The 24,351-nt window shown below is 37.0% G+C and overlaps 1 protein-coding gene across 1 annotated transcript in view; it reads right to left on the bottom strand.

Moving 5' to 3' along the window:
- CNTN6 (contactin 6) overlaps nucleotides 1-24,351 on the bottom strand; it is a 284,097-nt gene that overhangs the window by 141,701 nt on the left and 118,045 nt on the right. The window contains 1 exon segment of the mRNA XM_045493582.1: nucleotides 20,796-20,971. Coding sequence (XP_045349538.1) covers nucleotides 20,796-20,971 — 176 coding nt within the window.

The raw sequence follows: 24,351 nt of genomic DNA, 5'->3' as shown, positions 1-24,351 counted from the left end.
TAAACTAGCCTAGAGGATCATGAGAAACTGGAGAAGAACTGAGTTAGGCCAGATGGCCTAGTCTGGGCTGAGGAGCCCACAAAATCAGCAAAGCTGCTTACTTGACCACTAATACCTGAGCACAGATGAGACTAGAAAAAACACCTAGTAACTCAAAGACTTGTGGCCAAAATTAAAAGTTTACTGCTGTAAACCACAGGTGTCACTCATTGTTTGTTTCACATTACTATGGAATTGGATGCAAAAAAATACAATAGATAACTGATAGTGCATAAATTCCAGTTTTCATCCATCAAACATTTCATCTGTCTTGAGTCCTACTTTCCTGTGCCCCAATGAATAACCCGTATATTTTAGTCTCCCAAGAGTTTCTTCAACTATTAAGAATTGTTAATGTTATATATTTACAGGAACCCTTTTCTTTTTTTTTTTTTTTAATTTTTTTTAACGTTTATTTATTTTTGGGACAGAGAGAGACAGAGCATGAACGGGGGAGGGACAGAGAGAGAGTGGGAGACACAGAATCGGAAACAGGCTCCAGGCTCTGAGCCATCAGCCCAGAGCCCGACGCGGGGCTCGAACTCACGGACCGCGAGATCGTGACCTGGCTGAAGTCGGACGCTCAACCGACTGCGCCACCCAGGCGCCCCACAGGAACCCTTTTCTACTGCCTACCTGGACTCATGAGGGATAGAGGCAAGGTTGTTTTTTCAAGAACTATACTCTCAAGATATGACAGTGCCTAACACATTATAGCAGCTCAATAAAAAGGTGAATAAATGCATAAAATGTAATGGAAATATGTTTATAATATATTGTTCTTGAAAAAAACAAGATTAAATGTTGTATATTTCCATCTCTGTGTTGAAATGGAATAAATTTAATTTTATTTTGCAATGAAATACTGTACAATAGTCAAAAGGAAAGAAGTAAGCCAACATGAAGAAATATGGCTAAATTTTTTTTTATTTTTATTTATTTGTATTTAATGTATATTTATTTTATTTTGAGAGAGAGAGACTATGAGCAAGGGGGGGGGGCGGGCAGAGAGAGTGGGAGAGAGAGAATCTCAAGCAGGCTCTGTGCTGTCAGCACAGAGTTTGATGTGGGGTGTGATCTCACAAACCATGAGATCATGACCTGAGCCAAAATCAGAGTCTGATGCTCAACCAACTGAGCCACCCAGGTAGCCCGCAAAATGGCTACATTTTAAAAACATAACGCAGAGTGTAAAACAAGTTGCAAAAGGAATTACATTCTGATGTTATTTATACGCAAACTTAATAGAAAGGCAACGAAGCGGCACCACCATACTTGGAAATGTTATCACCAACTTCAGGAAAGTGGTTACATCTGGGAAGGGGTCGGGGAGGAATGAAGGGAAAAGCGGCAGTATCGCCACATTTTATCTCTTTAAAAACATGACGTGAAGCAATACTGGCAAAATATTAACATATATCTAAATACAAATTTACAATATTTTTCTAGGTATTTGCCTGACGTTTGGTATAATTAAAAACTTTTAAAGAAATTAAAGTGGGTCATTTAGAATGATCCTATTTATATAAATGTATGTGGGCGGGGTGGGGGGGGGCACCTGGGTAGCTCAGTCAGTTGAGCCTCCTCTGACTCTTGATTTCACCTCAAGTCGTGATCTCCCAGCTTCTGAGTTTGAGCCCGGCATCGGACGCCACACTGATGGTGCAGAGCCTGCTTGGGATTCTCTCTCTCTCCATCTCTCTCTGCACCCCACCCTCACTCTCTCAAAATGAATAATATTTTTTCATGTTTATTTTATTTTTGAGAGAGAGAGAGAGAGAGAGAGAGAAAGTAAGTAGGGGAGGGGCAGAGAGAGAGAGGGAGACACAGAATCACAGAATCCAAAGTAGGCTCCAGGCTCGGAGCTGTCAGCACAAAGCCTGATGCGGGGCTCGAGCCCACACACTGGGAGATCATGACCTGAGGTGAAGTCAGCTGCTTAACCGACTGACCCACCCAGGTGCCCCAGATCTCTCTCAAAATGAATAAATAAATTAAAGAAAAATGTACGTATGTGTATGTGTGCATACATGCATATAATTAAAGTGTACAGAGGTGGCAGTTTTATTTTTTAGTTTTTTTAATTTACATCCAAATTAGTTAGCATATAGTGCAACAATGATTTCAGGAGTAAATTCCTAGTTCCCCTTACCCATTTAGCCCATCCCCCCTCCCACAACCCATCCAGTAACCCTCAGTTTGTTCCCCATATTTGTGAGTCTCCTGTTTTGTCCTCCTCCCTATTTTTATATTATTTTCATTTGCAACTACATGGATGGAACTGGAGGGTATTATGCTAAGTGAAATTAGTCAGAGAAAGACAAAAATCATATGACTTCACTCATATGAGGACTTTAAGAGACATAGGTGGCAATTTTTTAAAGAATGATGTGTCTTGTGGTTTTCTCATATTTTACATCATTTAAATTGTCTTCAGTAAGCATGAATTATTTACCAAAAATATAATAGACTTATGCTAATTTTGAGAAAAGAGAGATTGAGATCAAAATTATGCCTTAGATGACCAGGTAAAAGTTCAATATTTCTTGATAAGTCCAATCACTTGAAAATGGTGTCAGTAATATGCATGACTGCTTAAGAAATCTATCGAGAATTAGCAAACGAAATTACCTTGAAGGTTCTTACTTTCAGCCTGCAGCTACAATATCACCATTTATCCACATATGACAATTATAGGGAGAATACAAACATGGATAGCTCTATTTACCTCAAGAAAAAGAGGGAGAGTCGACTTCAATATTTTTATGATCTCAGTTTTGCAAGGAACGAGGCTACTCAGTTAAGAGAATAAGCAATTCGACTATAAACCTTCTTTCTCTTGCTCTCTAAGTGCAAAGACTGCGGTGTCACAGTGCTGGGCTCTGGGAGGAGAGATGGTATGAGAGCCGAAGCAAAGAAAGTCACCAAGCCCTCTGACGCAAAGCAAGATGAAAGTCTGGGAGGGTAATTAAGTATGCTGTAGGGCTTTTGTCTACTGACAAAATAAAGGAGGATGATTGAAATAGATTAATTAGATTAGAACATCCACATTGAATCCACTGTTGTCCCTGTCTCTAAACAAAATCCTACCCGTTCAGGGAAAGAAAATGAAGAAACTGAACATTCTGACTTTCCCAAATGTATCTGTGCAATCTCTTTTTCCAACAGGGGATCTTTGTTAAGGAAATGCCACGAGAAGATTAGTAGGCCCTGGAATGAGCCAAACACCAACAGGATTTAGAATGACCCAACTTGGAGGTTCTCAGAGATCTATCTTACCACTACCTGTCCATCTCCTCAAGTCAAGTTGACAGGAAGGGCCCTTCCTTTGTGTACAGAATTCGCTTTCCCTTTCAGCTTTGCATTTCCTGAAGCTTAGTTCTCAGGAGTCAAATGAGCATCTTAGTCAGGAGACTTGAATTTTAAAACAAGGATCATAACTATCAAAAATACAGAAATGTGAAATCTTGATTATACTCCATATTTTATTATTTTTGTTAGCTATTTCCTTTCTTTCAAATAATTGGGAGAGAAATGCCTTAAAGTGTTATTAAATTATTTTTGTAAAGTGAAAAAGCAGTTCATAAATAACAAATATTCATATGTATGTGTGCATATAATTAATTCACATAAGAAAAAATTCTAGAAGAATCTACTAATGTTCATAGTGGTTGTCTCCAATGCAGGTATATTATTAACTTTTTTTTATTTTCTAATTTTTATGTATCTTTGAATATTATTATTACTTTTTAAATGTTTACTTTGTGGGGGGGGAGTGGCAGAGAAAGAGAGGGAAACAGTGAGTTCCAAGCAGGCTCCACACTGTCAGTGGAGAACCCGCCTCAGGGCTCAAACCCATGAACTGTAAGATCATGACCTGCGCTGAAGTCACATATTTAACTCACTGAGCCATCGAGGCACCCTTATATTTAAATATTACAGTAATATTTAGTAAAACTTGATCACTAATAAGGAGGAAAAAGGCACACAAAAAGAAGAAACACAGGTCTCATTATTTGTCCATGAAAGGCAGCATGTAATCAGACTTCAGAGAAGTGAATTTCAATACAGAAAATGAGTGTTAGAATGTGTTAAAAGGGAAAGGAAAGTTGGGTGACATCTACACAGTGGGTATAGGTTGTGGGACAAAAACAAAAGACCAACACTTGAAATCCAATGGTGTATAAAATCTGGGTTGAAAAAAGAAAGAAATTGCCCTCATTGTGTGTTTTAATGTTTGATAGGCTTCATTTTGGAGAAATGACTCTAGACACAGGCAAGAGAACCTCACATAGTTGGGCAGAGTGCCAAATTATGTGGAGAATCCCTGCCATGGTTGGTATAAGCAAAGTCCATCCTGGCCCAGGGACTAGGCAAGAGAATTTTAAGGCAAACCCAGACCTGAGTCAGGACTAAGTATCAATTCGTCCATAACACAGAATAATTAATGGGTTGGGAAAATGTTGTTTGAGATATTTTCTGCGATGAATAAGTTGAACAATATAGTAGAGAAATACTGGCTAGTGTGTTTCTCTTCACACAGAGGACCTTCCAATATTGAAGAGTCAGGTAATGCAATAACATCTTTGAATTTCACGATTACTCGCCTTCCTAATCTTAATATCAGGCAGTATTAGGGTACAATTGGATGTAAGTGTTTATGAATTAAAAGTGAGACCAGGTGTCATGGTTGGATTTTTCTCTAGGTGAAAATTTTCTTTTGGATTTCACTATGGTTTGGATTCCACCAGATCACCAGATGAATACAATGAAAGGAGAAATGAACAGTTGAGTCATAAAACACTAGAAAGAAGATGTTTCAAAGATAAGCCAGGGAAGTTTGTCCCAATAAAGGAGGAAATGATGACAAGAGGGACAAGGCATAATTGTTAAGATTACTATATTGTAGGAACCAGTGAATCAGAGTACTGTTGGAGTTCATGGACAGAGATAGCGAGGAGGGCAGTTAAGAAGTAATGTTCCAGAGTTGAGAAGGTTGAAAATCACAAATGGGCTAAGCTTGACATTTTAGACATTTGACAAGGTCCTGGAATCAGGGTGGCTTTTGCTTAAGTTAAGAAACAAAGTCAATGGAAGACAAAAAAACAGGGAACTGAGAAGTCAAGTTATTAAATTTTGAATGTTGAGTTCAGTGAAAACTGAAATTGTCAAGGATATGACAGGAATGTTATGAACAGAGTAACAGCGATCTAGGAGATAAAGTCTTCAGGGAACTATGGGGGTGATCTCAAGACAGAACATGATGGCTACATGGGTAGTATAGTCTGATGGAATGATCATAGTGCCTAGGGCATTAGTAATAAGAAAGGAAGAATTATCTAGACGTGACACTGAGGAGAAAGGAGGACTCTATCCCTATTCACAGACCAAGTAGAAGTGGTAGCAGCAAGAGAGTGTGGGAGAAAATAGTCACCATTTTGGAGGGATACAAGAGAAGCAGCGGCCTCAGATCAAAGCCAAACTTCAGTCAAAATGATATGATGAGGAAAAGGTTGAGAGCAAAAATTAAGGGTAGAGGAATTCAGCTGATGACTGATCTTTGGTTTCATGAGATCTCGGGAAGAATTTCAGCAATTAAGGAGGGCTGCAAAGTGGATTCAGAAATGGGAACATGCAGTCATGCACAGATCAGGGTCTGGGCAATGGGGGAGGGGGTGATCTTGGAACTCTAGCCTTATTATAATGACTTATGGACACCACAGGGGAGACCTAACACCTCAGACATGGTCATGTTAAGGGAAACGTGTACAAGGATGTGTTTGGTTATGTGTTTATGGGAGATCTTGTCAAAACCCCTTCTTCATTCCTGCTATGAGAATGTGGAGAGACAATTTCATCCAGGGCATCACAAACTGTGGCACTTCTTTCTGTGAACTGCAGAGAGGTGGAATATGCAGACGGGGTAAGTGGGACCATAAGCAGGACAGATACATCTTTAGGACACCTGCCATTGGGGATGCTTTGAAAGGCTATGGCTGTGTTCCAAGCCTGACGTCTGTTGCCAGTCAAAGCCAGGTTTAAAATCCTACCTCTGCCACTAACTCATGTGGGAATTGAAGCATGCCCAGGAACTTTTTTGCCCAGTGCTTGGCTTACTGAATAGATGTTACCTTTTATTAATGCTAATATTTACATTGATAACAAGAGTCAAGACCCTCAGACAACCAGACTTGCCAAACAGAAATGTCATGAACCCTGATGTTTGACCCGACCAGACTTCATGTCTTTTTCAATGAAAACCATAGGATTACTTTCCAAAAGAATACTGAAAATGATACAAAGATCAGAGAGCTTTCCAGAGAGCTGAGAGGCTGGCATTGCCCTCTAGCACAGTTGTTTACTTTTGATTACTTTTGTGTAAAACTGATGAAATAATTAAAATAAATTCTTTGTGTTCAAGGGATAGAACACTAGTAAGAACTCAAGTAGCTCTTATGGATGGGATTTCTGGAAGAATTAAACAAGGGTTACATAATCTCCATTCATGAAAGAATTGATCTATGCAAAACAGCTTATTAATACATATGTGAAAGTTGATCTCTCAATTTTACAATTCTCAAAAAGGGGGAAAAGCACCCTGCAGTTGACTTGTGAAATGATGTATGAAGATCTAGTCTCATCCTCATTTGCATTTTCTGGTGTCATGATAAAAATATTGCCTAGCTGGGGGAGCTGGGTAGCTCAGTTGCTCAAGACTCCAACTTTGCCTCAGGTCATGAACTCATGTTAGGTGAGTTTGAGCCCCGCGTCAGGTTCTGTGCTGACAGCTCAGAGCCTGGAGCCTGCTTCAGATTCTATATCTCCCTCTTTCTTTGCCCCTCCCCAGCTTGCGCTCGCTCTCTCTCTCTCTCTCTCTCTCTCTCTCTCTCTCAAAAATAAATAAACAAAAAAATGAAAAAAAATCTTTTTTAATAAAATAGTATTTCTGACAGGGGATTAGTTAAAAACCTCATACTTTGGATAATTCTCAAGCACATTTTTTCCTTGTTCTTTATTCTAATGTTTTATATACATACATGGTGACCCTGTGGTTATAGCTGCAGAGACACAAATAGAGAAAATATACTTATCGTGCAAACTGTTCCCATGTGTGTTAGGGACATAATAGGTGCTCAAGTAATATGAATTATTGGAATGTATCACTGAATATGTTGAACAGCCATCTTATAGTTTGGAAATACAGATTAACATTTGTTTTTCCCCTGGATTCATGTAGACCATAACAGAGCTGACTCCTTGTATCCCCTTGGGTTGACCCCTATATTAACACTACTAGTGGAATGCCTTTAGGCAGTATTCTAAATCTTATTTTGAGACTGTGTTTCCTATTCAATCTGGTATCGAAGCTGACAACAGTAGTGTCACCTGGATTCTTGCCAGAAATATAAATTATCGGGTCCCACTGTAGGCCTACTGAATCAGTACTTGTATTAATAAGATCCACAAGTGATTCATATGCACATTAAAATTTAACAAGCACTCATTAAATGATTACGGAAGTGAGCTAAACCATCAGAATGACTGGTATCAAACTCCAGCTTCACTGTTTTCTAGTGTTTCTGGGCATATTATTTCACTTCTCTGATCCGCATTTTCTTCATCTATAAAACCAGGATTATAATTTTACATGGTAGTTTTGGGGACTGAACCAGATTATTCTCTTTAACTAGGAAGAACTGTTGAGAAGGTTGGTACCTCCTTTTAGGAACATGTCTAAAGCATCTATCATGGAGGGCATTGTCAGATCACAAACTTGAAATGCTCCTGCCTTATTTCTATAAATTCCTATCTCCTCACTCCTTAGAAAATGGAGCAGGGGATAACATAAATATAGCAACACCAATTCAGGATCCAGAACGACTTTCTTCCCAAGCATCTATCTTATCAATACAGGAAGAGGCTTAGCCTAAGAAAAGTACACAGAGGAATGAATGTTCAAGGAGAATATTTTAACCCAGTTTTCTGAAATAGGTAGGTAGGAGTTCTGCAGGGAGCTATGCTTTGTAAAGTTTCCACCAAGAAAAGCCACATAATATATAAACAGAGTGAGCACTGGATTCACTCAAAGTTTGAAGAATTCAGCAACTCACTTCTATTGTTTGTGTTTCTGAGATCCTACTGATATAATGGCTACAGCCAGAAATCAGAGACTGATGGGATTCACACATACTGATGGTAACAGTGGCTACAGTAATAGAGGCTACAGTAATAGAAAACTGGGCACATACTGGGAAGCCTCCCAACAGATGTTATGGAAAAGGTCTGAGAAGTACCCAGTGAATGTTAGCTATTATTTTTGAGATAGAAGAAGCTACCATAGGAAACTCAGTAAGTGTGAGAGCATGTTTGTGAGGGGATGCCATTTGCTGAATCACTCACTTTGCTCTTGATGAGGATTCACAGGAGAAACCTCTCAGGTTCTAGAGTCAGAGCAATTATGCTCACAGGAACAATGACATGTTTCTATCCCATGAAAGATATGAACCCCCTTTCTTGTGTGCTGGCCACTAGAAAGTTCAATTTCAGTAAGTGGATAGAACCTTATGGTACTTATTTCTTATACTTTTTATTCTCTTCAAGCTCTCTTCTCCTTGAGTTCAGCTTAAAATTTGAGCCTCATTTTTTTTTCTTTTTCCATATCATCTATTCTAGTAACTATCAGACATCAAGAATTATCGTTAAGACTGTAGTAATTATTAGAGTGTGGCATTTGTACAACCATAGGCTGATATACCAACGAAACAGAAGAGAGAGGCTAACAGCAGTCCCAAGCATTCATAGTTGATTTTTTTTCAAAGCTGACACTATAGTAGAGTGAAGGAAGAGTAAATTTTTTTAAGGAATGCATTTTTTAATATATTTGCTGACTCAATTGGACCTGTAAAGAAAAAAAAAACAGGGGCGCCTGGGTGGCGCAGTCGGTTAAGCGTCCGACCTCAGCCAGGTCACGATCTCGCGGTCCGTGAGTTCGAGCCCCGCGTCGGGCTCTGGGCTGATGGCTCAGAGCCTGGAGCCTGTTTCCGATTCTGTGTCTCCCACTCTCTCTCTGTCCCTCCCCCGTTCATGCTCTGTCTCTCTCTGTCCCAAAGATGAATAAACGTTGAAAAAAAAAAAAAAAGGAAAAAAAAACATATATATACTGAACCTACCTTGTACCATGTAAACAAATAAATAATTTCCAAGTGAATGGCAATTTTAAACATGAAGAACAAAACAATAAACTAAAAGATAACATAGAAAAATATCTTCATGAGTTCATGCAGGGGAACATCTCTTAAAGTTTTTCCAGAAAGGATCATTACATATAGGAAAAGATTGACAAATTAGACTATATGGAATTTAAAATTTTCTGTTTATCAAAAGACATAACTAAGAGAGTAAAACCTGAAGTTGTATAGTAGAAGAAGCAGTTTCCTATATATAAGCAGCAAAGTGCTCAGATCTAGAATCAGTCACTAAGAAAAAGAAAAACAACTCTAGAAAAATGGAAAATGGCTTAAATTTTGTTTTGAGATTTTATTTTTGAATAATCTCTATACCCAACATGGGGCTCGAACTTACAGCCCCGACTGGGGTCAAGAGTTGCATGCTCTACTGACTGAGACAGCCAGGTACCCCTAAAAAATGATTTAGATTTTTTAAGCTGGGTGTCAGGGCAAAGGGGGAGTTGCAGGTAGCCAATACACATATAAAAAGGTGCTCTGGGTGCTTGGGTGGCTCAGTCGGTTAGGCATCTGACCCAGTTTCACCTCAGGTCATGATCTCATGGTTTGTGGGTTTGAGCCCTGCATCAGGCTCCAAGCTGAAAGTGTGGAGCCTGCTTGGGATTGTCTCTCTCTCCCTCCCTCTCTTTGCTCCTCCCCGACTCGGTCGCATATGCGGGCACGTGCTCTCTCTCTCTCTCTCAAAAATAAACTTAAAATATGGGGCGCCTGGGTGGCTCAGTTGGTTAAGCATCCGACTTTGTCCCAGGTCATGATCTGACAGTTCATGAGTTTGAGCCCCACATCAGGCTCTGTGCAGATGGCTCAGAGCCTGGAGCCTGCTTTGGATTCTGTGTCTGCCTCTCTCTCTGCCCCTCCCCCATTCATGCTCTGTCTCTCTCTCTCTGTCCTTCAAAAATAAGCATTAAAAAAATAAAAAATAAAAAATATAATTAAAAGGTGGTCAGTGTCATTAGTTATCTGAAAAATGAATTAAACCAAAATAAGATACACTTACATATGTTCTCCAAATGCTAAAATTTAAAAAAGAGTGGCAAATAAATAAATCCAAAATGGATGAAAGACCTAAATGTGAGATAGAAAATCATCAAAATCCTAGAAGAGAACAAAGAGAGCAACCTCTTTGACCTGAGCTGGAGCAGCTTCTTACTAGAGATATCTCCTGAGGCAAAGGAAACAAAAGAAAAATGAACTACTGGGACTTCATCAAGATAAAAATCTTCTGCACAGCAAAGAAAACAATCAAAACTAAAGGCAATCTTTGGAATAGGAAATGATACTTGCAAATAACACATCCGATAAAGGGTTAGTATCCAAAATCTATAAAGAATTTATCAGGGCACCTGTTGGAGGGGGGGGCTTAGTTGGTTGAGTGTCTGACTCTTGATTTAGGCTCAGGTCACGATTCCAAGGTGGTAGGACAGAGCCTTACGTCAGGCTCTGCGTTGAACATGGTGCCTGTGTAAGATTTTGTCTGTTACTCCTCTGCCCCTCTCTCTAGACTTCTCTCTCTCTCTCGCTCTCATTCTAAATAAATAAATAAATAAATAAATAAATAAATAAATAAATGTAACTTATCAAACTCAAAACCCAAAAACCAAATAATTCAGTTAAGAAATGGGCAGAAGATATGAACAGACATTTTTCCAAAGAAGACATACCAATGGCTAACACACATGAAAAGATGCTCAACATCACCCATCATCAGGGAAATACAAAGCAAAACCACAATGAGATACCACCTCACACCTGTCAGAATGGCTAAAATTAACAAAGGAAACAACAGATGTTGGTGAGGATGCAGAGAAAGGCAAAACCTTTTACACTGTTGCTGGGAATGCAAACTGGTGCAGCCAGTCTTGAAAACAGTATGGAGGTTCCTCAACAAGTTAAAAATAGAACTACCCTATGACCCAGCAATTGCACTACTAGGTATTTACCCAAATGAAACAAAAATACTAATCTGAAGGGGCATATACATACTGATGTTTATAACAGCATTGTCTGCAATAGCCAAATTATGGGAAGAGCCCAAATGCCCATTGAAAGATGAACTGATAAGGAAGATATGGTATATAATATCACTCAGCCATCAAAAAGAATGGAAACTTACCATTTGCAAAGACATGAATGGAGCTAGTGTTATTATATTAAGCGAAATAAGTCAGAGAAACACAAACACCATATAATTTCACTCATATATGGAATTTAAGGAACAAAATTGAGGTGCCTTAGGTGGCTTAGCCTTAGTGCCTGAGGTGACTAAGGTGGCTTAGTCGGTTAAGAGTCGACACTTGATTTTTGCTCAGGTCATGATCTCATGATTCATGGGTTCAAGGCCCACATCCGGCTCTGTCCTTACAGTGCAGAGCCTAATTGGAATTCTCTGTCTCCCTCTCACCCTGACCCTTCCCCACTCTCTCTCAAAAATAAATAAACATTAAAAAAAAGGAACAAAAGAGATGAACATGGGGAAGGGGGAGAAAAGAAAGGGAGGCAAACCATAAGAGACTCTTATTCAATATAGAGAACAAACTGAGGGTTGCTGGAGGAGAGGTGGGCAGTAGATGGGCTAAATGGGTGATGGGCATTAAGGAAGGCACTTGTCAGGAGCACTGGGTGTTATATGTAAGCAATGAATCACTAAATTCTACTCCTGAAACCAACATTACACTACATGTTAAGTAACTGGAATTTAAATAAAACTTAAAATAATAACAATGAAAAAAGACTGGCAATGGTTAGTGTTGTCAAGGAACCATTGTTGGTAAGAGGCTAAATTAATAAAATCACTATGGACAACAGTTGGTATTATCTTTTACATTTGTACATATGCATACCCAAATGCCCTGTAATTCTACTCTATTTATTTACAACAGTGAAATGTATTCACAAATGTACCAAAAGAGATATATATATATATACATATATATATATATATATATATATATATACACACACATATATATACGTATATTATATGTATATACGTATACATATATGTATGTATATGTGTATATATATATGTATGTATATATATGAATATTCATAAATAATTATTCACCTTTGCCTCTTGAAAAAACCCAGAGTTCCCTTAACAGCAGATGTCATTCATAAACTGTAGTATATTTATACTGTAAAATATTATATAGCAATGGAAACGAATGAACAGTGACTACCTACAGTGTGGATGAATCTCACAAGTATTATTGGCTACAAAGCCAACAATGAATATGTGTTGTGTGGTTTTATACATATGAAATTCCAAAAGGTAATATTTAATTATAAACTGACAAGCAAGGTATTGGAGAGGAAGGAGGAAGTAGCAACTGAAAGAGTATGAAGGGGAGGTCATTCTGGGGTGTTGGTAATATTCTGGATTAATCATGGTTTATTGAGCTGTTTCTGTGTTTTACAGTTTTCTATATGGGTCAAACCTTTTGGAAAATATAGCATATAAATTAATACCTTAAAATATGATAAACATTTCCAGATGTTGGCAGCAAAACCTCTTTACATTTGTATTTACTTTTTAACCTTATTTTGTCTATTTTTAAGTTTATTTATTTTGAGAGAGAGAGTAGGGGAGGAGCAGAGAGAAAGGGAAAGAATCCCAAGCAAGCTTCATGCTTCAGCTTGGACCCCAATGCAGGGCTTAATCTCATAAATCTCAAGATCGTGGCCTGAGCCAAAATCAAGAGTTTAACGCTCAACTGAGCCCCACAGGTCCCCCTGTATTTCTAAATACTTGATTCTAATTTGCTATTTGGTAACATTGGGCATATATTAACAATAAATCTCAGATAATATTTCCTCTGATTTTTTAACACAAAAATTTTGCTAAAATTCCCAATCAGTTGTTTTATAAATCTCAGAAGCAAAATCTCAATGATGCATGTGCATAACTTCCTCAAAACCATTTGTCAAACAGCAAGGGAATAACAAATAATCATTTTACCTTTTGGTTTCTCTCTTAGTTTTATAAATCAGAAACTCTCAGTTTTGATAGGATGAATAACTTAATTTTTAACATTTCCTCTCCCACCCCAACTCAGTCTGTGCAGCTTAAATGTGCAATTTTATTTAAATGGACCAAAAAGACTAGGTCCCACTGAATATAAGTAGAGGTGGGAGGTGAGAGGAGGCCTGAATTTTGAGAGTATCATTTCTGATAAGGTACATAAATAGACGTCCAGCAGTGATAGTGAAGGAAAAAATGAGGCTAAAACATTGGATAACCTGCTTCCCTGTTGATTTTAAAAATAAATATAATAGTGACTTGCTGTAATTCAACCATGTGACTGTTCCAACTCCCCTTAAGACATGCATTGCCTTTAAAAGCAAAGACAAAGCTTACCCCTTAATATTATCAATTGGTGGTTACTAGTATATTAAGACAAATTTAGAATATTAATTTCATTGAAACACTGTTTAGTGCTATTTCCCAGATGATAATGAAAACCCAGTAGTGAAGTATCAACTTTCTTTCAAGAAATTACAGAAAAATATGGATGTCCCCGTTTTGTTTAGCTAATTCTTTTCCAATGTACCAAAAAAGGTTAAAGCCAACTAGTATTTTCATTTGTAATTAGATATGCATTACCCACTTAACACATACTTGACAATTATCAGAGACTTTAAATGTTCCAAATGTGTTTCTAAGTGTTACTTAGATTTTTTTCCCTGGGTCTTAATTTATTTTTAAGATATAAATGTACTTTATCACCATATTATCAGGATCATGTATAACTGTTTTTGCATTTCTTATATATGAAAAAAATCTGAAGGCATTCTAAACTGATAAAAGACCTCTATATTATGGCTTTTACCTGGATACTTTTCCTGTTGTGCTGTGACTATGGTTTTTATTCATTTGAATTCTGTTTTACTTTCTCCATCTATAAATAAACATATTTAAAAACTATTTTGAGATGGAGACATGAGAAATTCTGGTCTGCTGTTGGTTGGGTGATCTTGGGCAAGTAACAGAGTTCCCCACCTTGAATTTTTCCAACTATAAAATACGGTTTAGAATAGCTTACCGGTATAGACTAAAGATGAATGGCATTGCAGATATAAAATTCTTTGCATTCTTCAGGAAAACAATGATGATGAGTATAAATGCCTATGTTTGTAGCTCTTTAAAATGAATTATTATTGCATTTTAACCTGGAATCCTCTAAAATAATTCCTGTGATACAGAGCAAGAATTCTTTAACCCCATGTTATAAGAGTGAAAACTGGGTTTGGAGCACCCCTAAATATGTGTACTATAGTTTTAATAATATCAGTAACATCATTAATGTATCAGACAAATATTTATATAAGAAAAGTACGGGGGCACCCGGGTGGTTCAGCTGGTTAAGTGTCCAACTTCAGCTCAGGTCACGATCTCACGTTCTGTGAGTTCGAGCCCCGCATCGGCTCTGTGCTGACAGCTCAGAGCCTGAAGACTGCTTCAGATTCTGTGTCTCCCCCTCTCTCTGCCCCTCCCCTGCTCATGCTCTCTGTCTCAAAAATAAATAAAAACATTAAAAAATTTTAAAAAAAAAGAATGTGGCATTTTCAAACTATGATTTGTAAACAACTTCAAAATCCTTAACTACGTTCAAAATATTTCCATTATTCTGAGGATAAATACTGATGTCCCAGCCTTGGTCTATTATATTATAGTTGCATAGCCAGGTCTCTGCCGAGCAGTCCATTAACACCTCACAGTCACCCTTACCCTCTGCTCAACGTGTAATCAGTATTGTCCTGATATCAATTCTGTATGAAATGCGTAATATTAACACCCCATTTTATGCATGAATGAACACTTGTGCACAATGTCACAGTGAGTGGAGAATATACTCCAAACACAGTCATTTTGCCTCTGGTGCCTCTGCCTAAAAGCATCACACCATGATGGGTTTTTGTGTGCTTCTTTGGCATTTCATAGTATCACTCAATCATTCCACTTTTTACAGACTGGGTTTGGATATAAAGGGATTCCAAAATTTGGAAGTACCTGCCTTCAAATTATTTTGCAGACTCTTCCTAGAAAACTAGTCATTTCATGAACTTGGCCTTTCATGCCTGGTCTTTTGTCAATCTCCTCAGATTTTCTCTGGTATTTGAGCTTGTTCACATATCTGCTTTTCTTCTTGTTATCCTTTCCTTTTTTTTTCTTTTTTTAAGTTTATTTATTTATTTTGAGAGAGAGAGAGAGAGAGAGAGAGAGAGAGAGAGAGAGAGAGAGAGAGAACGAGCAAGAGAGGGACAGAGAGGGGGGCAGAGGATCAGAAGTGGGCTCTATGCTGACAGCAGAGCAGGGCTCAAACTCAAAAGCTGTGAGGTCATGACCTGAGATGAAGTCAGGCACTTAATTGCCTGAGCCACCCAGGTGCCCCTGCTCTCCTTTGGATCTGAATGTTCTTTCACTCACCTGTGTTTGGAAAACAAACTAGTATTTCAAGGCTTAATTCAAGCCCCCATTCCCTTTGGAATACTTCTATTGACCTCTCTCCAATCCAGGCAAACCTTATGATTCCCCACTCTGGGCTCCATTGTAGGTTAGGTCTACTTCTCTCACTTCACCTGATACTTTTTTTAAGGAGGTGCGATAGGTGGTAGGAATGTGGATTCTACATTCTGATTGCATGGATTTAAACACGGACTCTGCCACTTATTGGTTGTGTGATATAGGGTGGGTTAGTTAATCCTTCTATGCCTCAATCTGCTCATCTGAAAATTACCTCATAGGGTTATTGTCAGGTTCACTGGAATCAATTTACTTAAAGAGTTTAAAATAATGCCTGCTGTCTAATATGTACTATATAGATGTTAGCAATTTCTTTCTTTCCTGTTTTTTTTTAAGGTTTCACCTGTCTGCTCTGTGAAGACAGGGAGTAGCTATTTCTTATCTATCATTTAATCTTTCAGCCCAAGCACAGAGCTAGATTCATATAAATAAGGTGTTTTCTGGGTGGTTGCCTTGAATAAATCAATGGTCAGTTAGGAGATTCTAGTCCAGCTACTTTTTCCTCTGCAATAATGGGACAATCTTATTTGAAAGGGTATCTGTGATTAAATATTAAACAATGCATAACCAAAAAGTCCTATTCATGAGTAACTCTTATCCCAAATGTTTATCTATTCATTGGTAGAGTTGCATTATTACAAGAATCTCAAATATATATATATATATATATATATATATATATATATATATATATATATATAGCTCAGTGAAATCACAGGTTTCTTTTAAAACACCTATCTTTTTTTCTCAAGGTTGACATTTTAAAGAGCAATGACAGATGCAATATTCTCTCACACAAGTACAGAGTAATTCATTAACATACATATGAAAGGAAGAAGTCTACATTCAACCTTTACCACCAAAGTCCTTGAGAAATAAAAGAAATTCAAAGCAGCTACAAGTGTAGCTTGTAAAAAGTCAAACTGGTTTTATCATTCAAGAACACCAGGTTGGTAGCAGGAGCTTTTGGTAAATAGACACCTGCAGAATTTGCTTTAGGGTTGAGGTTGGGGGGAAAAAGGAAGAGCTTAAAATAAAAAATCTATCTGAGAATTTGGAATGACAGAAACCTACGTGGAAGAAGTGAAGGGGTCTGTTTTTGTAATCAAGTAATTCAAAACATACCTTTAATAAGTCTTGTCTTGGTCACAGAGCTGGTTAAGGACAGATTTGATTTGATTTGGAAAGACATTTCATGATAGATAGCTTTGTATACATGGACCACATTTCAGCATGGTTTCATGGTGGGATGAATCAGGATGAGGCAAAATGTTATGGGCTGAGTCTAAAATAAACTCTGAGGGTGTTTTTGAATTGCTGAACATCCAGATAAAAGTTACAAACAAAAGCCATCAATTATCTAGAGGTATGTACCTACAGAGTCTTTCCCAGGGACAGGTTAGGTTCTGAAAGGCTGTTCATAGTTCATTTGTTCTGAAGGTCAAAGTGACACTATACAATTGACTGCCAACCTGTAGGGAGCAGAGTTATTGATACAATTTTGTTTTGATGTATATCTTTGTTCTTACTATAGAAATTCACATGAGTAGGGCTTATGGACCTAACTTTTCTATCAATAAGTAGATCAAATACCTTATATTAAATGTCTTATATTAAATGTCTTACTTTGGGTTCCTTAGAAGCAGAGCCTAGGCAGACATTCAAGTCTGTATGATTTAGTGAGAGAACACTCCCAGGATAAAGGGAGGGAGGGAAGCAGGAAAGCTCCGGGGAAGGAGCTAAACAAGATGGGGTTCTCAGCTGTTGTCCACCTTTAGCCTGATCCCCTGAGGAGTCTGGGGCATAAGTGGTAAAAGAGGTGCAGCCGTGGTCGCTAAAAGCTGGAGATGGGCACACTGTCCATTTACAGGGATCTGGACAGGGTATCAACAGCATCTATCACCAGGATTATTGTGAAGTTTACTATCTTGAAGATACGGCTTAATATTTTCACAAGTACTATGCCAAGAGCAAATTAAATTTAAAAAGCACACATATTTTGTGTGGGCAGTGTTGGGGAAGGACTGACTACTATAAGATGAAAGGCATGAGTTTTAGAGTCTCTACTTTTATACTCAAGTTTCACCTGGTTCTCTAACAATGTACCTTTAAAAAAGCACCAATCTCTGTGAGGCTCAGGCTTTTAATCTGTGAAATAGGAACAACAATAGCATCTATCTCCTATGGTGGTTGCTGGGTTCGAGAAAGGTAACATATATATGTCAAAGCACCTAAAAGTCTTGAAAACAAGAGATGAAGAAACTCGTATGGAGAAAGTGTAAAATGTAAATTAGAAGACCTTTCTATGAGTAACTGTAGCAGTTTGAAATATGTAAATGTTTGACCAAATTGAGGGAGGCAGTAAAAAATAACAAGAAGTATTAGAGCTTTCATTTCACAAATGCCTTTAAAGGACGGGGACTTTGCCATCATTATCTCCAGTATTCCAGGTCATTGTTCTATGGATAATGCTATAATTCCATTGAATAAATTTCTTAACAGAGGCTTACTATTGTTTAGAGGTGGCCTGATTTTACCAGTAGACATTTGGCAATGATAGAATTTGAACTGAGATCTGTCTGTATCGAAAATCTTACCATTCCACTACCATTGTTATCCTACATACCAAAAGCCTTTTCTACCAACATGGGCACTGTTGGGAATTTATGAAGGTGGTGGTGAGGAATTCAAATTTAATCGAAGACACAGGTCTTGTACTTTAGGAACTTACCATTAGGCTGGAGACTAGCATTTAGACTACTTTCTCTGTACAAAGAACCAAAACAGATACTTAATAAAGAAACCTTACTCTTTTCTTTTAAGAATTATGATGAAGGAAAAAAAAATCCAACTCTATTCCACTGAATTCTGATGATACTATTTAAAAAAAAGACATAACATAAAATTTACCATTTTAACCATTTAAAGTGCACAATTTAGTGGAATTGAATAAATTCAGATTGTGTAATCATTACTACCATTCACCTCCAGAACTTTATCATTATCCCAAACTGGAACTCTGTATTAATTAAAGTTAACTCCCGAATCTTCCTTCCACCCAGTCCCTGGAAGTCACCACTCTGCCCTCTGTCTCTATGAATTTTCCCTTCTAGTTACCTCAGATATATTAAATCATACAATATTTGTCCTGTTGTGTCTGGCTTACTTCACTTAGCAGGATTTTTTCAAGGCTACGCATGTTGTATCAGAATTTTATTCCATTTTTAAAATAGGATAATATTCTATTCTACACGTACACACACACACACACTACATTCAGGTTATTTCCACCTTTTAGCTACTCAGAATAATGCTGCTATAAGCATGGGTATATAAATATCTGTTCAAGTACTGCCTGCTTTTAAGTCTCTGTGGTAAATACATAGAAGTGGAATTTCTGTGTCATGTGGTAATTCCATTAATTTTCTTCATGAACTGCTAGACTGTCTTTCAGTGACTCTACCAGTTTACATTCCTATCACCGATGTACAAATGTTCCAATTCTTCCACATCCTTGCAAACATTTGTTATTTTCTGTTTGTGTGTGTGTGTTTTACTAGTAGCCATCCTAATGGGTATGAAGCAGTATCTTACTATAGTTCTGATTTACATTTTCATAATGGTTAGTGATGTTGAGCGTGTTTTCATAGGAAAACTTATTCTTGATTAGATATGTCCCTTCTATCATTTTCTCTCGTTTTTTTTTTTTTCAAAATAGCCACAAGCCTTTGTTCATATTCCACCTATCTCCATAAACTTTTGCATTATCTATTTATGCATATATAACACATTCAAATACATTTAGCAATGCATGTGTGTATATACATGAGTGTCTGTGTATATATGACCACACGCATATATGTATGTGTATATATACCTATATAATGCTTATATCTATCTATATCTATATTTATATCTGTATCTATATCATCTGTATCTATGACTAAATACACACACACACACACACACACATTCAGAAATAAGACTACCCCCAAAATGGCCAACCTAAAAGGAAATGGGTATGAAGCAAGGGATCTTTGGAACACAAGACTTGCAATGGCAGATAGACTCAATTCTTAATTCATGTATCTGTTGATGACTACATTGGTTCTGCAAGGTAGGCGTTGAACATATATTTTATTAGTAAAATTCCAAAACAATTACTCTTTCAAGGTAACAGAATATACCTTTCCATGAGCATCCAAGAGACTAATTGCTAACTCTTTGGCCCCCTGATATATCCTGTGAGGCAGGTGTGGGTAGAAGTGGGGTGGGGGAGGAGGTGTAAAGAGAAAAATTCAAGGCTTTTATTTCATCCATATCAACAAATATAATTACTTTCAATCAAGGCTATCCCTGGATCCAATATGAAACATTTCAGTCCCCGGAAACCCTATGTATAAAGGATATAAGAAGCCATATGTCTATTGTTCATCTGCTAATGTCCTCAAATGTCACCAAGGTAATTACTTGGATGACATTTATGTGATGCAGCTGGACATTGTTACAGTTAATATAAAGTCTGCCTTTGGCAACCACTTTATTTCCACCTACATCTAACTGTGGGTGTATGATCACATTTCCTGGGAGAATATCCACCTCCCCCAAAAGACATCTCTGTCCTCAGCTTTTTCTTCCTGTGCTCTGCACACTAATATATAACGAAAAAGAAGAAGGGAAAAAAAGAAAGAAAGAAAAACAGTAATGTGTCATATATATTTTTCTTAAAATTTATATCTGAAACTTTTAGAGATATTTCTCAACATAATTTATCAAATATAATAACACAGTTATTCTCTTCCTTTTTTTGAAGAAGATTTTGACTATCCCTAGGAGTATGGATTCATTAAATGCATGCAGTCAGAACTTTTTACCTCCATAAATAATCACCCTCAAAGAACAGATGATTGGCAAAGCTAATATTTTAATATGAACAAAAAGATTGTATTAAACAAACACAGGGATTAAATTTGCCCCCACAAACTCACATGCAAACTGGAGCTTCGCCTTCTGACTCAGTATTGTCCCCAGAGTGTTGGTGGCCAGGCACTGGTACATGCCAATATCTTGATCTGTGCGGGGACTACTGATTGCCAAATTGCCTCCATCCAACCTGTAGTGATAACTCATGGTAAAATCAATATCTGTGCCATTTTGCTTCCACCTTCAAGGGAAAAAAAAATCAAATTATGTTAGAATATACAGAGTTGGCCATTCCTTGTATTAAACAACAGGCAGCTGTACTACTAAGACCATGTATGTACGGATGTATATATTTACGTATTTATTTATTTGCTAGGACCATTTAAATCAGCAACAACAAACATGGTTACATGTGAAGACAATCCTTCAGTTTCACCAAAGATGATTGTATTTAGGAACTCAGTGATATCAACAACTAGGTTATTTGAAAGATCTTCCACTCTTGATGAATCACAAACATTCACCCAGATGTGTACAAGAAGGCAACATAACTCTTGAAATGAAAAATAAAACTGAGACATTCAGTCAATAATACTGGCCATTCTATTCCTTTAGTGACTTTTCAAATAACATATACTATACCTGAACACCCACAACCGATACTGCAAAATTGGACGTTGAAAATGATTTAGAGATAGAAATCCGAGAAGCGTATATTACAAATGGCATAAAGAAAGCCAGTAAAGATTTTACAATGCCAATGTGAGGCTGATAATAAAACAATAATAACCCACCTATTTTGGAACATGATTGTCTCTGTGAGTCTCTTACTTGGAAAATTAACCACGCAGAATATATTTCAACAGTACTTACAAATGCCAAACTAAAATTATTTAATAAAACAAATGCAGTTTGAGAGATTTTATTTTAGGCAGAAAATAGTCTCCTGACTTACCTATTAGTCAACTATAGGTACATGAATTAAGTAGCAGAAGGGCCTTACAGTTATATTCATTTTCAAAGAATGATAAGATGTTTTAGAAATTCCATTTGGTCATTTTAACATGAATGAATACCCAGTAATTATCTTTAATCAAACCCACTTCCTCCACGTTTCACCCCTTTCTTCAAAATATCCAGACATTTTGAAGTATAAATGTTGCATATTTAGTTAGATATATTCCTAGCTGTGTGTATTCATAGAAATCATTTAGGAAGAAAGACACTTAAAAATATTGAATTAAGACAATCAGTCTTTTAGAAAAACAAATGAATGGCTTTTTCTAATGGAACATAGCCAATGTCCAAACCATGTACTTTCAGGATTTATGCCAGCTTTGCTGTTATTTTCCTCTTCATGCTAAGATCGTATTAAAAATATTTTGAAGAGGGTGGATAACTGTAAGAAAGAAATTACATTTTATAATGTTATTCTAAGTGTCATTGACTTTTTTAGGAGCATCTTGAAATATCCAATGTAGAGACTATGGTAAATGTCTACTGTAGTATGAAATAAATACAGACATAGGTAATCCTCTACCCTATTCAAACAGGTAAGTGATTGATCAAATATAAAATCAATCAGAGGTTTTTGATAAACTCTGCTGCTTTAAAATTATTTAGCCAATTCTTGTGTACCTCAAGTTCTTTTTAACAAAAAGAAGTTGAAAGAAAACAGCCAAAAACAGTACACTTTCTGTCAAATCTTTTTTTCTAGAGAAATTTGTACAGTTTTTTGTTCTCAATATTAAAAATCAAATATAGAAACATTTTCTGTCTTTAGGCCTTTCTCAAGATTCCAATGTTCTCCTTACCAGCTTTATAAAACTGTCTTTCACAATTTGCTTACAGGGCATGATCTTTGGACCTCTATGTTCCCTTTCATTTTCAAAGCAAAGGATATACCACACTTAGTTTGCCAGCTCTCTTTAATTTTGGAATCAATCGCTGAAATAACTGCTGTCATCATTACATGCTCCTAATTAAGCTCAGTAATTGTTTTTCAACACAAATTCAAAGTTGTTGGCTTAGCTGCAGCAAATGAATTTTTCACAGTATCCCCATAATCATTCTAATCACTGTGGTACAATGATTATTAAACTGTGCATATAGATCAGGGGTTCAACTCTTGGTGTGGGCTTTGTCCTAATTAATATGTTAAAATCAATGGAGAAATAGTATTAATGATTTCAAGTGATTGTCATAAACACATTACTGATAGGATTGCAGACCCAGGAGAATTTTCCTATAATGCAAAGTAGGAAATTTGCTTTAAATGACTATTTTAAGCATCTGCATTAATATCATATTAATTCCAGGAAACATAATGAATTTGAACTAAAATCTTGACCTTTTTCTGGGGAACATCCTTTAATATTAAGTAATTAAGCCCTGTATCAAGAATATAATGGCTGGGGGGTATGTTTATTGTCCTTAGATAATATACGTATGTGTGTATGTGTTTCAGAACTGGACCTTGCTACATTAAGTGTTTGTTGAAGTGCTTATTTCCGAGCCCATCCCTAAATTTCTGAAGGAGAACTCCAAAATCTAAAATTGTAACAGTCTCTCTGGGTGATTGTAATATGTACTAAATTTGATTCCATTGACCTTGGCCTATACCAACAGTCCTAGGCCTAGCTTTGACATTCCCTTCCTGTGTATCCCTGGATGAGTCATCTAATTTTTCCAGAAGTCATATCCATCAATCATAAAATCTGCACAATTATATATATCCTGCTTTATCCCATGGGATAAAGAAGGCATCTTATTAAGAAGATGATGTGAGAAAATGAAAAGAATAGAAGGCAGAAGGACAACTTTTATGATTTTTATTCAAAGACACCTTGCGCCTGGGTGGCTCAGCTGGTTAAGCGTCCGACTTTGCTCAGGTCATGATCTCACTGTTCCTGCGTTGAAGCCCCACAGTGGGCTCTGTGTTGACAGCTCAGAACCTGGAGCCTGCTTCAGATTCTTTGTCTCCCTCTCTCTGCTCCTCCCCCACTCACACTCTGTCTCTGTTTCTCTCTCAAAAATAAATAAACATTAAAAAATTAAAAAAAAAGACACCTAGACCTCAGACTTAAGACCTCATGACTAGAGCAGAGCAGACTAAGTTAAAAAATCTCCTCTGGTGATCCAGTCAAGAGGAGATCTGCCAGAAATCCTCTATGACATTTGCAGATGTACTTCTGATATAGTTTATCCTGTGTACAAATCATTTACATAGGTGTTGCTTCACTTTCCCAAATAAAATATACATTCTGAGCTAGAAGTAAACTCATGGCTATCCGATTATCTAAGACTTTTATTTAGAAGAAATACTACCCAAGTACCAACTTTATGTAATCCATTTTCCTTCCCTTTGCAAAGCTTCCTGGCTAGACTTTAATTCTCATGTGTTACTTGGCCCTTAAAAAAATTTAGAGTGATCCTTTCCATGGGAAAGTTTTGTTCAAACTTACCTAAATTTCTATATCTTCATGCTTGCACTGAAGCCTTGTTTGTGAAGGTGTTTACTGCTTTGGAAGTGACTAGAAGACAAGTTGCTTTTAAAATGTTTCCAAAGTTATGCTTTATATATAACTTATTTTCTGCTATGAGATTTTTTTCCCTAAAAGG

This window comes from Leopardus geoffroyi, chromosome A2, assembly GCF_018350155.1.
Source record: "Leopardus geoffroyi isolate Oge1 chromosome A2, O.geoffroyi_Oge1_pat1.0, whole genome shotgun sequence".
Lineage (NCBI taxonomy): Eukaryota > Metazoa > Chordata > Mammalia > Carnivora > Felidae > Leopardus > Leopardus geoffroyi.
Note: the sequence above shows the minus strand (reverse complement) of the source record. Positions and strands in the feature narration are given on the sequence as shown.